This window comes from Lacerta agilis, chromosome Z, assembly GCF_009819535.1.
Source record: "Lacerta agilis isolate rLacAgi1 chromosome Z, rLacAgi1.pri, whole genome shotgun sequence".
NCBI lineage: Eukaryota > Metazoa > Chordata > Lepidosauria > Squamata > Lacertidae > Lacerta > Lacerta agilis.
In genome coordinates, this window is record NC_046331.1 from 30407230 (window position 1) to 30427030 (window position 19801).

At 43.8% G+C, this 19801-nt stretch overlaps 1 protein-coding gene across 10 annotated transcripts in view; it reads right to left on the reverse strand.

Moving 5' to 3' along the window:
* Positions 1-19801, reverse strand: part of DRP2 (dystrophin related protein 2) — a 65291-nt gene that overhangs the window by 21380 nt on the left and 24110 nt on the right. For all 10 annotated transcript variants that reach the window (XM_033137280.1, XM_033137287.1, XM_033137285.1 and 7 more), the window contains 9 exons: positions 17144-17277; positions 15843-15999; positions 14451-14571; positions 12004-12272; positions 11388-11534; positions 10392-10470; positions 7336-7396; positions 6514-6575; positions 5062-5136 (listed from right to left, as the gene is read on the reverse strand). In XM_033137280.1, coding sequence (XP_032993171.1) covers positions 5062-5136; positions 6514-6575; positions 7336-7396; positions 10392-10470; positions 11388-11534; positions 12004-12272; positions 14451-14571; positions 15843-15999; positions 17144-17277 — 1105 coding nt within the window. The remainder of the gene's footprint in view (positions 1-5061; positions 5137-6513; positions 6576-7335; positions 7397-10391; positions 10471-11387; positions 11535-12003; positions 12273-14450; positions 14572-15842; positions 16000-17143; positions 17278-19801) is intronic.

Consider the following 19801-nt stretch of genomic DNA (forward strand, 5'->3'; position numbering starts at 1 on the left):
TCAGAGACCAAAGAGACGCAGAGTGTTTTACAGCATAGAAAAGAAGAATTTGGATATAATATGTTTACAGGAAACCCACATAGCCCGACGTCATAGAAGATTATTACAGAACAAAAAATTAGGCCAAGAGTTCATATCATCGGACAAGGTCAAGAAGAGAGGAGTAGTGATATATGCAAAGGAGAAATATAGCCCAAGACAGCTTTTTAAAGATGAAGAAGGGAGATACATCGCAATTGAAATTAATATACAAGGCGAAAAAATTTTGATTCTGGGACTTTACGCACCAAATGATGGAAAGTCAATTTTTTATAAGAAAATACATGATCTGCTGTTGGACTATTTGGATTACAAATTAGTTTGCCTTGGAGACTTTAATGGTGCAGTTTCCACATTAATGGACAGATCTCAAAGAACTAAATTAACGAATGATGGGAAACTCCCAAAGACTTTTTTCGAAATGGTGGATAATTTGAATTTGGTGGACTCTTGGAGATTAAAAAATCCTACAGACACAGAGGCAACTTATTTTAGTGAATCTCAGAAGTCATGGTCGAGGATAGATTACATTTGGATTTCGAATGAATTGGCTCCAAAAATACAAAAGGCAGAAATTGGTCCTAAAACCCTTTCAGACCACAATCCGGTACAGTTAAACTTAAAAATGATTTCCAAGGATTCTTTTAGATGGAGAATGGATGACGCTTTGATGAGAGACACCAAGCTAGTAGAAAGAGCAGCGAAAAAGTTGAAAGAATATTTTCAGATAAATTGGAGTTCCGAAGTGGAGAAAAGAACTGCTTGGGATGCAAGTAAAGCTGTAATGAGAGGATTCCTCATTAGTGAAAAAGCAAAAAAGAAGAGACAACAAAATGCAGAAATGGAGAGATTGTTGAAATTAATCAAAGAAAAGGAAAAAGAATTAAGAGGACATCCCAGATGTGTTAAAATTCAAAAAGAAATCAAATACTTGCAATCCCAATATGCCAATATAATGAATCAGGATATTGAATGGAAAGTGAAAATGATGAAACAAAGAACATTTGAATCGGCTAATAAGTGTGGAAAACTACTAGCTTGGCAATTGAAGAAAAGACAAAAGGCAAATGTCATCAATAATTTGGTAGTAAATGGAAAAAATGTGGAGAAACCGGAGGAAATCAGATGGTGTTTTCAAAGATTCTACAAGCAACTGTACAAGGAGGAGAAGATAGATGAAGCAGAAATAGACCGATTTCTGGAAAAGAACGGATTGCAAAAAGTCCCAGAGGAAAAAACAGTTACTCTCAACCACCCAATATCGACACAGGAGATAGAAGATGCAATAAACAACATGCAATTAGGGAAGGCTCCAGGACCGGATGGATTAACAGCAAAATATTATAAGACATTGAAAGATTGGCTATCGCAGCCGCTAAGAGAAATTTGCAACAAAATATTAGAAGGAGATAGGGCACCAGAGACGTGGAAAGAAGCCTTTATCACACTGATTCCAAAACCAGATACTGATAAGACTCAAATGAAAAACTACCGTCCAATATCCCTTTTGAATGTGGATTATAAAATTTTTGCAAATGTTTTGGCTACAAGGTTGAAAAGAGTGCTGAAAGATTATATACACAGAGATCAAGCAGGTTTCTTACCAGGAAGACAAATTAGCAATAATACGAGAATTATTGTGGACATTTTAGAAAAACTGGAGAGAGACATAAACACAGATGCGGCACTATTATTTGTTGATGCAGAGAAAGCATTTGATAAAGTATCTTGGACATTTATGAAAAAGAATCTGGAAAGGATGGGAGTTGGAGAAAATTTTTTGAATGGCATCAAGGCCATCTACACAGAACAAAGAGCTAAAGTAATAGTAAACAGTGTGATATCGGAGGAGTTTGAAGTTGAAAAGGGAACAAGACAAGGGTGCCCTATCTCCCCTTTACTTTTTATTACGGTCCTGGAAGTCCTCCTAAATATGATACGAAAGGACAAACAGATAAAAGGAATTCGTGTGGGAGAGAAAGAATACAAACTACGCGCCTTTGCAGACGATCTGATGTTATCCCTGCAGGAACCGGAAAGCAGTGTCCCCAGAGCCTTGGAAATAATTGAACAATTTGGACTTGTAGCTGGTTTCAAATTAAATAAGCAGAAAACCAAAGTTTTAGGAAAAAATTTGAGTGCAGAACAAATTCAAAGAATACAGGAAGGCACTGGCCTCAATTTTGTCAAAACAGTAAAATATCTAGGTATCAATCTCACAACCAAGAATCTGAACCTGTACAAGGATAATTACGAAAAATTGTGGACGGAAATAAAAAAAGACATAGAGATATGGACAAGATTGAAACTGTCGTTAATGGGAAGAATTGCCGTGATAAAAATGAATGTCCTACCAAGGATGCTGTTTCTATTCCAAGCCATACCAATTTTGGATAAACTGGATTGCTTCAAGAAATGGCAAAAGGACTTATCAAAGTTTATATGGCAGGGCAAAAAGCCAAGAATCAAGTTTAAGATCCTAACAGACTCTAAAGAGAGAGGAGGCTTTGCCCTGCCGGACTTAAGACTTTACTTTGAAGCAGCGGCCTTTTGCTGGCTAAAGGATTGGTTTAAACTAGAGAACGTTGATGTACTGGACTTGGAAGGACATGATAATATGTTTGGCTGGCATGCATACCTTTGGTATGACAAGGTTAAGATCCACAGAACTTTTAAATCTCATATAGTTAGAAAATCCTTGTATCAGGTCTGGACTAGATATAAAGACTTGTTAGAGAGAAAGACCCCTAGATGGATTTCTCCAGTGGAGGCCAAAGCCTATAAGAGACCGAACATGTCTGCAAATTGGTTAAGATATATGGACATATTGCAGCAGGAAGGGGACTCTTTTAAGCTAAAAAGCTACGATCAGGTGAAAAGCCAGGTCCCCGACTGGCTGCACTATCATCAGGTATATGAAACATTTAAAATGGACAAAAAAGTTGGTTTTCAAGTAGAAAAATCAAAACTGGAAACAGAACTGATAGAATCGAACTTTAAGAACCTTTCCAAAATGTATAATCTTTTGCTAGAGTGGCATACGAAAGATGAACTGGTTAAATCGTCAATGATAGACTGGGCGAAAGATGTAGGACATAATATCATGATGGATGACTGGGAGAGATTGTGGCAGAAAGGTATCAAATTTACTGCTTGTCATAGTTTAAGAGAAAATATAATGAAAATGGTTTACAGATGGTATTTGACACCAGTTAAGATAGCCAGGATGAATACCAAAATGTCAGATGTATGTTGGAAATGTAAACATGCGAAAGGTACCTTTTTTCATATGTGGTGGTTGTGCCCAGCGGTAAATGCTTTCTGGGATAAGATTTATAACGAACTAAAGAAGGTAATGAAAGTTACCTTTTGTAAGAAACCAGAGGCATTTCTTCTGAGCATAACCAATGAAGAGATACCCAGTCAGGATAGAGTGTTTTTTATGTATGCCACAACAGCAGCTAGAATCCTATTGGCAAGAACATGGAAAGGTGAAGAGATACCAACGGTGGAAGAATGGCAGATGAAGATGATGGAGTATATGGAACTCGCAGAACTGACCGCCAGAATCCGAGACCAGAGGGAGGAGAAGGTGTCACAGGACTGGAAGAAATTTAAAGACTATTTAGTTAAATCAGTAAAATTGAATATTTGAGCAGAATCAAATAGAAGAGCGGCTTTAGTAGGTTTATGTTAGATAAAATTGTTAGGAAGATATTTTTGTGTGAAAGATTTATTTGTTAGAAAATATGTTAAGATTTGGTGTTTAAGTTAAGATCTATATGCGATTAGGTATATGTTTAAGTAAAGTTAACCACATTAAAAATTGAGCAAATGTGAATAGAACAAGATACAAAGCTACCTAGAAGATATATATGATTTTGAAGACAGTGGAGGGAATGGGGGAAGTCCCCAAATACAGAGAGGATAGTACCAAGTAAAGTAAGAGGATAAGTGTTAGTTTAAAGGTTTGTATATGTTTCTTTTTATTGTAACTGTTTGATTGTGTTTATGTATTGTGTTTATGTACTGTGTTTTTGTATTGTTAATGTTGATGTTTATGCTATGTTTTTCTTTTGTTTTAATAGAAAATAATAAAATCTTATAAAAAAAAAATGAAAACAACTCAAGGCACAGCAAAATGGCGTCACCCATGCAACCAACAAATAAAAAAGAGGCACCCTTTGCAATTGACAGTTATTGTTGTTAATTTCATTTCTATACTGCCTTATATTTTTAAGGAGGGTGGGACTTCTGGCATCCTACTATAAAATATTTTGAGATGTGTTAACATCCTCACTGAAAGACTTAATGAATGTAATCCTCCCAGGAAAGCAAATACCAACATCATGGGAAAAATGCATATATTACACTAATCTCTAAACAAGAGCAGGATGTACTCCAACTTAAAATCTATAGGCCGATTTCCTTATTAAACAATGATTACAAGATATATGCAGCTAGTATAATGACAAAAAGAATGAGAGCAATTCTAAGAAATTTCATACATGAAGATCAAACAGGTTTCCTGCCATCAAGGCAGTTAAGAAATAATACTAGGCATATATTGAACTCTTAGAGAAGAAAAATGAAAAAGAAACAACTCTAATGTTACTTGACGCAGAAAAAGCATTTGACAATGTTTCTGGATGAGAGTTTTAGAAGTTATGGATTTTGGGACTGCCTTCACAAAAGGGCTAAAAGCCATATATATAGAACAATGGGCAAATATAACAATATATGGTAACCTAAGCGAGAGGTACAGTACAGTTTGAAAAATGGTACTAGACAAGGATGTCCTTTATTGCCACTGCTCTTCATTCTAGTATTAGAGGTCCTGGCAATAAAAATATGAGAAGACACAGAAATAAGTGGAATTCAGGTGGGACAACAAATACTGCATGTTTGTGTGTTGCTCCTTCATGCATATCGTAGCTCCAGTTTATAGAATGTGAAAATAGGCCCTAATTAGGCAACACAGCTGGTACAAGAGGAAGAACAGGAGGGAATTCTGGGGCTTACATCGCAAGGCCTTCTGTACACGGCGCAGTTTCATGGCTGTGCGATATGCAGAAAACTTGATGTTGTTCAGGTCAGCTGTAGATAAGGACAGAAAGAAAAATGAAATCACAGGCTGTCTTTTGCCAGCTTAGCGACCTCCATTATGGTAGGCACTATTTCCTTGTCATTCTTGCTCTGCCAACTTCCTGCTTTGCAAGTGCTCTGAACCCTCAACTCCCATCAGCTGCAGATGACATACATAGTTCTCTTCCTCCAAATTTTATCCTCATAACTACCCTGTAGGTTAGGCTGAGAGACTGACTGGCTCAAGGTCACCCAATGAGTTTCATAGCTGAGCAGGGAGTTGAACTCCGGTCATCCAGGTCTTATTCCTGCACTCTGACCACAACACTACAACTCTTGCGGTTCTTGTTACAAAATTGGACTGAGAAGCATCCCCCTGCCCTTCACTTTATCCCAAAGTGAGGGTGCTTCCAGCCTGTTGCTATTATTGAGTGGCATTTAACCACACAGAGGCAAATTCATGTTATGAAATAGCTGATAGGGAGGTCTTGCACAAACAAACTCTCTTGAAACCTTGAAAGGGTTAATTAGCTAACCTGTATATATTTACCTGAATGTATTGTTAGTCCAGAAGTATAAAAGTGCCTCTGTTAAGCTTTTCTTTTATGAAACCTCTCTGTAAAGCTGTGAACCTTGATCTGCATTGCACTTCTTTCTGGCAAGCTATGACTAAGAGTCTGGAGATAACAGTAGAAGGTCGACCTTGCACAGAGAGTAACTGTCCTTGCACAGAGAGGAATGGTCTAGGTCACAGATAGGATGGCCTTGCTGAAGTGCGCATGAACCAATTCAGGGCTAAATGTCCTTTTGCCTTATATGTACAACAGGAAATGTACAACAGGAAATGTTCCTTATATGGACAAGAGGAAGATTCCTGGGATGGGAAGAGAGCCAGAGAACTGTCTATAAGAACTGTCTGAAAATTGACTAGTTTTGTACTTGCTTGGCTGTACAAAACACTGCAGGTACCTCTGCATGCAGAAAATAAATCTTTCTCTCTCTGAAGCCAGCAGCCTCAGGTGTCTTTTCTGCTTCCATGTTTTCTCACCGGGCGCAACCATGGGAACCCGTAGGGGCAAATAAGGCTCCAACCTGACTTTTTACTATAAGGAAATTGAAGAGGGAAATGCACTGGAAAGTGGGTGGATGACACTTGCTCCGGCACAATGTCAACTAACCCCACCATCCAAGCAAATCAGAACAAATAGCCAACGTTATCTGATCTCCCTGCAAATAAATCTGGACGAATGCTCAAATAATAGGAAATACCCTGAGAAAGACATCACATCCAATGCAGAAGCTTCTCCCCCTCCCCACACTGGCAGACTGTCTAGTAGTCCATAACAAAAGTTGTGATGCAGACCTTGCAGGCTTTAAAGTCCTTCTTACCCAGTGTCTGGTATAACTCGGTCATCTTGGGGTGGTCCCAGCACGTTGTCTGAGCCTGGTGGCTGAAAAGATAAAGAGGTTGAGAGGAATTCAGTTACATTTACGTGTATGTTCCACGTATAATTCCCCCCCCCCCAAGAGTTGTATACCAGTGTGACTGTAGACATTTTGTCATGGACCAACGGTACCAAATAGTATGGGAAATAGTATATAGAAAGAGAACCCGCACAAGTGATGCTGACACAAAACCCCACACATACACTAAGTAGAAAAATAGAAGCATTGCCCCCCCACCGCATGCACCCTCCCCATTATCTCCCTCTTTTCCTCCAAACCTAACACTGCAGGCAACAGTAATGTCTCACAACAAATGAAACTGATCTGTAGCAAACGCAACTTGAAAAAAACAGACCGTGTGTCTATTTATTTTTTTTGTAAACTAAGAAATCTTTAATAAAAATTATATTTAAAACAAAAACAAAAACTGTAGACACCTTGTGTGATTTGGGATTGGGAGAAGGAATGCCCTGGAAAATCCCAGAGGATGCAGTTACGGATAAATAATTGTTTATGCTGATGTGCAAATCACAGCAATGCCAATCATGAAATAAAGCAATATGGCGGTTCAAACATGTGGGTGTCTTGGGGACCCCAGACTCCCACAGTGTCCCACAGAGAACTTACAAATCTTATTGACTGCAATGTGGGGGGTAGGTTGTGGGTAAGATGCCTGAATATGTGGGAAGAAAAACTGAATACTGCTCTCAGTCACAAGGGATAGGACAAGGCCAGAAACTCATTCAGATGCAGTTGCACACTCACTTGATGTAGTATGGGACCTTGTTGGGAGAAATTGCTCGTTCCCAGGGGACTTGGACTGAGGCTGCAAGAAAAGAAAAATAGAAAGAGGAGATGGACAGAAAAGGCTGATAAGCACTTTGCACGTGATTTGAATGCCCCAATGATTTACCAGCAACTATTCTATTTTCTATTCCTCATACCTGGAAAAAAACCAGTTATGCCACAAAGTTTTACTCAGAATAGACAAATTGGGGGGGGGGTGGGAGAAAAAGAAAAGAATAGACAAATTGAAATTAATGGATCTAAGTTAAACATGTTCATTAATTGCAATGGGTCTACTCTTAGCAGGATTTGCAATGGATACAACCGAAGATCCCTTCTTTCGGTTCCCATTTTTGCCTGTCTGGGCAAATACCTTACTAAAATATTGTTTGTGTGTGTGTCGTCATTCTTTGGGGTTCAGCTCCTTTCCCAGGGTCGCTAGAACAGGGATGGGGAAATATGTGGCCCTGAAGATGTTGCTGGACTCCAGCTCCCATCATCCTTGACCATTGGCCATAAGTTTGAGAAAGCAATAGATGGTGCAGCTATTGCAAAGGAAATGAATGCATCACATATATCGCAGGCAGTATAGCTTTTAATTATGGACAGTAAACAATGGGAAACAATGGACTGAGCAGTGCTGACAGCACCATCTTCAGTATGAGGGCATTCCAGCTGATTAGTTGTGCTTTCTCTCCAGATGGTCCATTCCATTCCACCTTTCTGTTCAAAATAAGCAAATAAATCATTACCAGAAGAAAACTAGCAGGGAGTGGGTGGGGCTAAAACTTTTCCCCTGATAAGCTAGGCCTTTTTTGTCCGTTTTTGTTTTTACCGTACTACTTTAGAGACCATTTAAACATTAAAAATGGTATCCTCGAGGCTGGCAAACGGTAATGTAAGGTCCTTGGATGGTTGCTCATGAGAAACCAGGCAAAACTCCAGCTGTTTCTTTAGTAGTTTTATTGTGCATACTATGTACGGTGCAGAGCTGGACCATAAAGAAGGCTGATTGCCGAAGAATTGATGCTTTTGAATTCTGGTGCTGGAGGAGACTCTTGAGAGTCCCATGGACTGCAAGAAGATCAAACCTATCCATTCTTAAAGAAATCAGCCCTGAGTGCTCACTAGAAGGACAGATCCTGAAGTTGAGGCTCCAGTACTTTGGCCACCTCATGAGAAGAGAAGACTCCCTGGAAAAGACCCTGATGTTGGGAAAGATGGAGGGCACAAGGAGAAGGGGACAACAGAGGATGAGATGGTTGGACAGTGTTCTCGAAGCTACTAACATGAGTTTGGCCAAACTGCGGGAGGCAGTGGAGGATAGGCGTGCCTGGCGTGCTCTGGTCCATGGGGTCACAAAGAGTCGGACACGACTGAACGACTGAACAACAACAACAATGTACAGTGCAGAACTAAGGGGTTCATCTCTGCGTTTGCGGAATCCACGAGGGGCCCCTTCCAGTTCTGACCCCAACATAAGAGTTTCGGTATACGAAATCTCTGCCTCCCATCTTTTCGTTTCGCCCCTCTGCGTACTTGGGGTGACGGAAGTAGCGTGTCTCCCTTCTCGCCCGCTGAGGAAGAGGAGTGCAGGGTCTCTCCAACATCCCCAGAGCCTCAGCTCACCAGCTCCCGAGCTGCCTGCCCCTCCCCACTGGAGACCTCACTGCTCCCTCGCTGGACAGGAGGTGCTACTGATCAGGTGGGGCTGGGGCTCTCTGTAGCATCCCGAGAGCCCTTCCACCACCCTGCGCTGAGCCGGGGACAGTTCCCTGACAGGTAAATATTTTAAAGCAATTAATTAATTATAATAACTGTATTAAACATAAAATGTTGTCCCCCACATCAGATTATTTTAGTCCCTTTGTCAAAGCTAAGGAAAGCTTTATTCAGGAATGTGGGAATGATAACTAGAAACGACGGCTAAAATAGTCATAAAGGAAGTCCACAGGCAAGTTGTTGTTGTTGTTTCTTTAGGAAAAGATAATCTGAGCGCACTTCAAGTTTTGAAAATAAACCAAGCACATTTTAAAATCATTTGGGGGGGGGGGTGAGACTTGTTTAACAAGCTTAGCAGTCTCAGGGCAAGTGAACAAGCAGCATACACATCACATGACATCAAGTTTCAGTATTCGCCCAGGCTATGAAACACATGTAGTAGCACAAGCCTAGCAATGAGTCAGTCTTGGGGCAATATCCAAACCCAGCACAAGGATCTGTGGTAGGACCAGAAATGTTCCTCTCAAGGGCAACCTCTGTGAGCAGAGCCCCTGGAATGCAGAAATGGCAAGAATGCTTGGGTGGCAAAATACATCAATTAGCATTAGTCAGTTTTGGTCCTGCATTGCTTTTCATAGAAAAGGGTTTTCTTTTTCATTTTTAAATGTGGCATATGTAAAATGCTATGTTAAGTAAGCATCACTGAAGCTGGTCCTTAATGAACTTTGGAGGAGGAAAGAGATGAATAACAGCAACAACAACAATAATAAAGGTATCCTGACCACATGTTCTTATAATTCTATTGTCCTTTATTAATGCCTAATCACCAACTGTATACACATGGCTGCTGACCACAAATTTGTACCAAGTTGTCCTGTTTTTGTTGTATAGGTTTGCTTTTATGATTAATAATAATAAAAACTTTTACAGAAATGGCACCCTGCAGTTGGAGCCTGAAATGGCACTATGTATTCTACATCCTCAATATTCTATCATCTCATTCAGCTGCACACATGAAACACGCTAAGGAGAAGGGAGAACATCTCTTCCCCACCAAAGTGACAATGCCTTCAGCTACAGATAGGTAGCCGTGCAGTCAAAACAAAATAAAATAAAAAATTCCTTGCAGTAGCACCTTAGAGACCAACTAAGTTTGTTCTTGGTATGAGCTTTCGTGTGCATGTATCTGAAGAAGCGTGCATGCACACGAAAGCTCATACCAAGAACAAACTTAGTTGGTCTCTAAGGTGCTACTGCAAGGAATTTTTTATTTTATTTTGTTATGCCTTCAGCTGTAGACCTTGTGTACGTACTTGAAAGGAAGTGCTGTGATCCTGGCCCAAAGTCTCGGTGGGCGTCCTGAAGGTGCTTCAACCGGTCATTGATGGAGACCTATGCAGAGGTTGGAAATATTAAAGAAAACGGGGAGGGGGGGACATGTAGCATTTCAGCCTGTCCAGCACAGAATCCAGATGTGCCTCCTATCTTTGCAGAGTAGGCTATATTCCATCCACACAAATTTCATGAGGTTCTACACAAACACTACCCTTGACGCAGGCAAGCAAGTATAAAGTTCTACACAAATATAAAATGGGGGACGTGGATTGCCACTAGTACATATGGAAATGATCTAGGGTTTTTAGTAGAGCATAAAGCTTATCCTGAGTCAAGAGCGTGATGTGGCAGCAAAAAAATGCTAATGCTATTCTAGGCTTCATCAACAGAATATAGTGTCCTGAACAAGGGCAGTAATAGTCCCACTCTATTCTACCTTGATCAGACCACTCATAGAGTACTGCATACAGTTCTGGGCAACACAGTTTAAGAAGGATGGAGACAATCCATTCACCTGCAGAGCTTATAGCCAGGGCTGCTGCAATAAGCAGCTGGGTAAGCCTTGGGGAGGCAGAGATGCAGGAAGGCATCAGAGGAGGAAGGGAAAGAGGCCAGTGTTGCCCACAGTACCCCTGACCACCATTCAGCACTGTGGTTGAAAACCACTGTCTCAAAGGGTGACACATGAAGGATGGAGCAAGTTTTGTTTTCTCCAGAGGGTAGGATCCGAACCAATGGATCCAAGTTAAATGAAAGGAGATTCTGACTAAACATCAGGGGTAGCTTTCTTACAGTAAGAGCCATTCAACAGAGGAACAGACTTCCCTAAGAAGTGGTGGACTGTCCTTTGGATGTTTTTAAGCAGAGGCTGGATGGCCATCTGTCAGGTAAGATTCCTGCATTGCAGGGGGCTGGGCTGGATGACCCTCGGGGCTCCTTCCAACTCTACAAGGTTCTTGTGTCCCCTCCCTCACCTGCAGCTGTTTCCAACGTGTGTTGATCTGCTCCAGGGCACGAGAGTTCTCCATGGACAGATGCACATCGGAGATAGCCAACTGATGTGCAAGGTCATTCACAAGCTTCACTGCATCTTTCATGGGGGACAGCTCCTCTTTGAACAACTGGAGATCCATCCCATCCCAAAGGAAAAAGAAGTCAGAAAGTCAGAAGAAAGGAGAGTGGAGAAAAAAAAGGGGGGGGAAACAGCAACCAATGATATTTGATTGTTTACAAATGGGGCTGAATGCATTTGACAACTCATGATGACCCAACTCATGTTGGAAGTGGTGGAAGAAAGCAATCACAGACCTCTTAAGATAGATGGGAAGGTTGTTCCACTCACAAGTCCCTTGTGGAGCACTTTTTAAGTGCCCAACAGCTCACTGGTAGTCAGATGTTGGGAACCACAGTTCAAGGGTCTTTGCCAGCCCTATGCTGAAGGATTGCACTTCATGGAACTGATAAAGTGGACTTTAACCCACAAAATCTTATGCCACAAATAAATTAGTTATGGTCTTAAAGTGCCACAAGATTCCTTGGTTGTTTTTAGCAACCTCAGTGTCTGCCGAACTCCCTCCCTCCAGGTCATACCTTGGTGGCCTGGATGTGTTCTGGCAAAGAGTCGATGAAGAGATCTCCAATGGGCTCCCAAGTCTCCCGCACGCTTTCAGCTTGGTTGAGGGTTGTGCTGAGCTCCTCCATGGTGCCCTTGATCTCCAGCAGCTGCTCCAAGGTCCGCTCGATGTGGCGGTGCTGGTCGACGCAGCGGGCAGTGAGCTTCTCCCACAGCTCACTGGCCACAGTGGCCTGTTTCCACACAAAACGACTGATGTTCTGGATCCGGTGTCTTGGGGAAACATCTAGAAACAGAGCAGGAAGAAGACTGAGGGCAACTGACCTGGAGGTTAAGCATGAGGGTGGCAGCCCTGAGGAACTCAGAGAAGGGTAGAAGCAGAAAGGCAAACAGGTATAGGCACTTTGTATTGCAGTTAAATTTTATTAGCACAACATCACCCTGATGTTTTGTGAGAGGGTGGTGGTATTATTATTATTATTATTATTTTATTTGTACACCACCCATCTGGCTGGGTCCCCCCAGCCACTCTGGGCGGCTTCCAACAAATATTAAATACATTAAAATCTCACAGGTTAAAAACTTCCCTAAACAGGGCTGCCTTCAGGTATTTTCTGAATGTCAAGTAGTTGCTTATCTCTCTGACCTCTGATGGGAGGGCGTTCCACAGGGCGGGTGCCACTACCGAGAAGGCCCTCTGACTGGTTCCCTGTAGCTTCGCTTCTCGCAGTGAGGGAACCGCCAGAAGGCCCTCGGCATTGGAACTCAGTGTCCAGGCTGAACGATGGGGGTGGAGATGCTCCTTCAGGTATACAGGACCGAGGCCGTTTAGGGCTTTAAAGGTCAGCACCAACACTTTGAATTGTGCTCGGAAACGTACTGGGAGCCAATGTAGATCTCTCAGGACCGGTGTTATGTGGTCCCGGCGGCCACTCCCAGTCACTAGTCTAGCTGCCGCATTCTGGATTAATTGCAGTTTCTGGGTCACCTTCAAAGGTAGCCCCACGTAGAGTGCATTGCAGTAGTCCAAGCGGGAGATAACCAGAGCATGCACCACTCTGGCGAGACAATCCACAGGCAGGTCAGGTCTCAGCCTGTGTACCAGATGGAGCTGGTAGACAGCCGCCCTGGACACAGAATTAACCTGTGCCTCCATGGACAGCTGTGAGTCCAAAATGACTCCCAGGCTGCGCACCTGGTCCTTCAGGGGCACAGTTACCCCATTCAGGACCAGGGAGTCCTCCACACCCGCCCGCCTCCTGTCCCCCCCATTCATACTTTTATGAATAAATAAATAATAAATTGTGAAAGGGTGGGCTGGGTGGAGTTCAGAGGGCCTGCCTAAAGTTCCCTGTGCCTCTTCCCTACACCCTGGGTTTCCCAAACATGGGTCTCCAGCTGTTTTTTGGACTACAATTCCCACCACCCCTACCTATCAGGACCAGTGGTCCTGCACATTGGGAAATAAAACACTTGCGGGCATTAGCGATTCTACAACAACACGCCTCTTTAACCTGTTACAGGTGGGTAGCCGTGTTGGTCTGCCATAGTCGAAACAAACTAGAAAATTCTTTTCGGTAGCACCTTAGAGACCAACTGTGTTTGTTCTTGGTATGAGCTTTCGTGTGCATGCACACTTCTTCAGATACACTGAAACAGAAGTCACCAGACCCTTAAATATAGTGAGGGAGTGGGGAGGGGTATTACTCAGAAGGGTGGTGGGAATGGGTGATCAGCTGATAGGTGTGGAAAACCTGTTGACTTCTGTTTCAGTGTATCTGAAGAAGTGTGCATGCACACAAAAGCTCATACCAAGAACAAACACAGTTGGTCTCTAAGGTGCTACCGAAAAGAATTTTCTATTCTCTTTAACCTGGTTTTTTTTATACTTGAAATGTAAATTTTTAGGGCCCAGCTTGCTTCTGTAATTTTATGTTGTTTTAAACTGTTTTTAACATTGCATTTTAATTATTGTAGCCCACCCTGGAACCTGGGGTGAAGAGCAGCTAATGAACTGTAACACCAATAGCAATACTAACAGTAACATCAACTCCAGTCTGGAAGATTCCAGTCTGGTACCTCCTCCACTCCAATTCTGAGCACCTGACTTCCTTTATTGCTTTGTGATGTCCCTGTCCATCCTATGTAGCTCATCACCACCATTTTAAAAGGGAATTTGTCCTTCCTGCAGCCTTCAAGACACCCATCTAGGGATGAGATTAAACTTCTATTGTATCCTTCTGGAGGTCAGGAGTATATTATCCTCCAAATGCACTCTTGGAGTATTCAGGACAGGGAAGGATTATGGGATCTCTCCATGGTGACAAAGAAGGTCAGCAGGTCAGCCTGGAAGCATATAAGCCATGTGCCAACATTGCCTTTTGGCTTTGGCCCAGCAGAACGAGAAGAGTCTGTTTGAAAGTGCAGTGTGGGGAGACAGCTAAAGTTATGTAGGACCGCAAACCTTTGCTGTCAGAATTGGAGTCCTCCACTTCTTCAAATGGATGCTGAGTGAGGAAGGCCTGAGCAGACTCCAGGACAGAGTAAATGTAGGGGCCCCGGGACTTCACCTCTTCCATAAATGCCTGTGCCAAGGAGAGAGAAGCAGGAAAGATTAAGTGAGCTGCAATGTTGTTTCCCGGGCACATAACGCCACCCCCCCTTCCAGTGACAGCTTGAGGATTTGGGGTACCCTCAGGAATGTCACCCTCAGTAGGCTCCCCCCCCCAGCCTGAAAGAGGCGGGACTTCAAAGTGGGGTGAACTAACAATCCTCTTAGGCTGCCTTGGAATTTTTGGTACTCTGTGCAAGGTGGCAATGGTAGCATAGTTCAGAGAGGGAGGCCCCCTCTGCTGGTCTTGGGGGCCCTGGCAAATGCCCAACCTTGCCAACCTTGCAGCACACTCAGCTGACACATGGCACAGGACAGGGGAGCTTATGTGTTTCCAAAGCTCTGCCACAGATAAGGTGTCTACTTAACCATCACCAAAAAGAGAGGACTAAATGGATCTACATACGATAATTTACATGTACAGATGCAAATTTAGAGAGAAATATTATAAAGGAGAACTTGCCATATTATAAAAGTCCAACTCACCATATTAGGCAAGACCCTTGCAATTGAAGCCCCCTGCTCTCACTTCTTGGGGTTTATCTATCTTTTAATTAGACTTGGAGCAGACAGCCTTTCAATATAGAGCACTCCTTCAAATAAAATTAGGTGGATGGTGCATGGAAACAGGGTCTTTTCCAAGGTGAGCCCTGGTTGTGGAGTGTGATTTTTTTGCAAATTAAAATTGGTTTAATTTTCAGAAGGCGACTTGAGGGCCTGTTAAGGTATAGGGCCCTCACTGAGAGCCAGTGTGGTGTAGTGGTTAAGAGTGGTAGACTTGTAATCTGGGGAACCAGGTTCGCGTCTCCGCTCCTCCACATGCAGCTGCTGGGTGACCTTGGGCTAGTCACACTTCTTTGAAGTCTCTCAGCCCCACTCACCTCACAGAGTGTTTGTTGTGGGTGAGGAAGGGAAAGGAGAATGTTAGCCGCTTTGAGACTCCTTCGGGTAGTGATAAAGCGGGATATCAAATCCAAACTCTTCTTCTTCTTCTTCTGCAGCCGCCCCAGCCAGCATGGGATGATGGGCTGTAGCCCAGCAGCATAATATGAGTCCCACTGGATCAGACCAAAGGCCCATCTAGTCCGGCAGCCCAACAGATGCTCATGGGATGCCCACTTCAGAGGCATATTATTTCCTCTTTTCCTGGTAGAGGTAGTTCGCAAACATTGTGCATAATAACCATTAGCAACTTTATTCTCGCCCCCCCCTTTAATGCCATGCTATGCCATCTGGGACACCTACTGCATGCCTTTCCTTCTCCTGCTGAACCAAGAGGACGTCCCCACGGAGCGGCAGCTGGGCGGAGAGCTCCTCATCTTTTTGGCCGAGCCAGTCTATGATCTCCTGCAAGGGAATCTGCAGCTTGCTGCTGTGGTCTGAGAAGGCTTCCAATCGAGCCCTGAGGAAACGAAGGTGGGAAGCAGGCAAAGAAGAATGAGACCACAGAGATGGGAAGCGAAGTATTTGAAGCAGAATGCTGAGAGGGTGACAAATGAAACCACCTCGGAAGTATGTGTTTTGGATACCCAGAATTAAACCCTTCCCTCTGAACCAGAGCTGTCAACTTTCCCTTTTTTTGCAATGGGAAAACGGCGCTGGAATAAGGGAATTTCCCGCAAAAAAAGGTTAATTTGACAGCTATGCTCTGAACACTGGCTGATGTTCAGAGCATGATGGCTATGGCTTGAGAAAAATGGCTTTGTGACCTCCCACTTCTCCCCCCACCCACCCCCACTGCATTGACTGTGAGAGATAATTCTCTCTCACACAGCCAGTGCTTGCAAAATGCAGGCTTCTTTCTTCCTCTCCCCTTCAGCTAGTGTGGGATAGGGAGAAAGAAAACTGCATTTTGCAAGCACTAAGCATAGGGCTAGCCACGCCCCTTGCACAGCAGTTCCCAAGTGACACTGTGTGATTTACAGGTAGGATGCCTCATCCGGTTGCCAAAGTTGGTTCGCGGGGTCCAGACCAGAGCCACAACGGTTTCCCACCCCTATACTGTGGTCTATCCTCACCCATGGGGATTTCAACTTTGGCCACAGTATCTGTCAGCATGGGCGCCGTGAGGGGGGGCGGTGGGGGCGGTCTGCCCCGGGTTCTAGGGAGGGGGGTGACACTTGGGCCAGCCCCGCCCTGCCAGCGGGCCCCGAGCAAGCCATGGAGCAGAGCCGCTCCACCCCGCGGCCTGTCCGGGGTCCGCCCACCGGCCCCGCTATGGGGCTGCCCCACGCAATCGGTGGCTCGTGGGGCTTCCCCGTCCGTGCTGCTTTAAAGCAGTAGGGATGGGGAAGTCCCACGAGCCGGCGCTCACTCGGCAGCTCGCCGCTGGAGCAGCAGCGCCGGCGGGATGGACAGTCTGTCCTGACGCATGCGGCGTGACGTCACGACGCATGCGTCAGGACACCCCGCCCCCAGGGAGGTGCCTCCGCGTGGCAACGCCACCCCGGGCACCCAGAAGGCTCCCTACGCCTCTGTCTGTCAGACTGGTTTCTGAAAGTCAAATGAAAACAAGGCACTTTGCCACGCATCTCCCAGCATCTCACCGAAGGCTGTGCGATTTCTTTTTAATTTCATTCCAGCAGAGATTCATCTCAAGAGGCATCTGTGGCCCAATGGCACCATTCAGAGGCTTTTGGCTCACACAGGCTGGTGCAGCACCATCTTGGGCTGTTTTAACCTGAGCATAAACACAGAAAGCAGGAAACACTATTATCAAATGATTAATAATAATAATAATAATAATAATAATAATAATAATAATAATATATTTATACCCCTCCCACCTGCTGGGTTTCCCCAGCCACTCTGGGCGGCTTCCAACAAAATATTAAAATACAATTGTATAAAATCTATGATTAATACTGGGTGCTGCTTTATAAAAGACATTTTAGTTTATTAACCACCTGATTTTTGGTTACTCAACCACTTTTCTTTTGTATGTATCATGAAAAACAAGAGAAAAAAGGGGAGGGGAATCATCTGTTGTTGTTGTTGTTTGCCTCATTAACCAATTTCATTAAGCAATTTTTTAAAGCTCACAACCAAAAAAAAAAAAAAAGAGTGTGACAGCACTTGCTGTCGTGAGTATTCATGGATGTTCAATTCTTATTTATCAGCGGTAGTCGAGAGGATGGTAACAGTAAACATGCACCAAATCCAGTAACAATGATACAACTTGAAATAGTCATAGTTTCCCCCAAAGAATCCTGGGAGCTGTAGTTTGTTAAGTGTGCTGAGAGTTGGTTAGGTGACTACCTATCCCCCTGACACAGCTACAATGCCCAGAGTAATTTAACTACTGTATCCATTCCATTTTTCAAGGAACATTGGCTTTCTGAGGGGAATAGGGGGGTTGCTTAACAACTCCCAATACCTGTAACAAACTACACTTCCCAGGATTCTTTGGGGGAAGCCACAACACTTTAAAGTGGCGCAATACTGAATAGTGCAGATGGGGGGGGGTAATTGGTGATGGGAAAGACACAAGACCCTGTAGAGCTACTGTCAGTCATAGAATCAAAAGACAGCAGAGTTGGAAAGGACCATGAGGGTCCTCTAGTCCAACCCCCTGCAATGGAGGGGTCCCCCCCCCAGGGTTAATTGTATCTGCCTGGTATCAAACTGGGGACCTTTCATGTGTTAGGCGAATGTGTGAACTACTACACTTTGAACATCAGAAGTGAGAAACCTTCAAAGGAGTCTGTGCCCATTCCCAGTACAGACCCCACCTCCATCTTCCTCTGCCTCACACCTGATGTCAGGTGTGGGGCAAGTGGGTGTTATTTGGTGGAAATAGCTTTACAGGTCTAGTTAGGTTCCCTACTCTTGGGAGTAAATGGACAAAAAAAATCTTGACTAGTAGGAGGACACTTTCTATGTGGTGGTAATATAAGTAAACAAAACAAAACAAAACTGCTCCTTTTCCCTTACGGGGTGCCCAAGAGTCCATATGGAGTCCTTTTGTAGGTTCTCTATCAGTAGGAGAAAACAACAAAGACCAACCAGAGAATATTGAGAAGCGAAGCAGCTAGTAAGCCTGATCTTTATTAACTGTTGCAACAGGGTGCTCCCCCACACACAGGAGAGAGGAGGAGGACTCCAAGCCATGCGTGCAAGCCCTTATATGTTGTTGTTCAGTCGTGTCTGACTCTTCATGACTCCATGGACCAGAGCACGCCAATCTTTCACTGCCTCCCGCAGTTCGGCCAGACTCATGCCAGTCGCTTCGAGAACACTGTCCAACCATCTCATCCTTTGTCGTCCCCTTCTCCTTGTGCCCTTCATCTTTCCCAACATCAGGGTCTTTTCCAGGGAGTCTTCTCTTCTCATGAGGTGGCCAAAGTACTGGAGCCTCAACTACAGGATCTGTCCTTCCAGTGAGCTATGTAAGAGCTTAAGCCCTTATATAGACATTTTAAATTGCCCGCCCTGGAGTCCAAGACCACCCCCAGAAACATCATACATACATCACAGAAGGGGTGTAGCTCAAGACCACCCCCCAGATACATCATACCTAAATCACAGAAAAGGCAGTCTATAATAGAAATCTGAGTGCGTTCTTTATCTCCTGTCTGGCAAGTTACCCGATTACATTATCTGGGTTTTGGCCCTCTTTTGTTATAACTACTTAACTCCTGAATCTAGGTCACAGGCTCACACCCTGTTCCTATCTTGAATGTGCCCTTAAGACAGGATTTGTGAGGAAAGAGACAATGGGGAGTGTTATGTCGAGAGTGCCGTGTCTATACGATTTCAGCTCTTCGTGTAATCAGCTCTGGGTAGTGATTCAGCATGCTGGCAAGGATATGCTAGGAGTCAAGCCTAACAAGAACAATCTCCTTTATTGCAGTAGGAACTTGACTGACAGGAGGGAAAGGGCGAGCTCCTTTTATACTCTCAGGAACAGGAGTTGGGGGAAAGGATACATTTAGATTTTGGCAGGACCCAATCAGATTAAGGATCCAAATTGTGCCAACAAGTTAACCAATAGCAACTGTCACCGCACCCGTTTGAATCACCCTGGAGCGGGAAAGGTAGTTACAGAACTAGCAGTGAAACTCATGTATGCATATTAAACCAATACATAACAGGGAGGTTTCCCACTTGGACATTTCAGAGAAATATTTGAGGTCAATTTGTTCAGGGCCTAATCTGTGGGGTTTCAGACAAGTGGTTTATATATACAGTTATGAATATATATA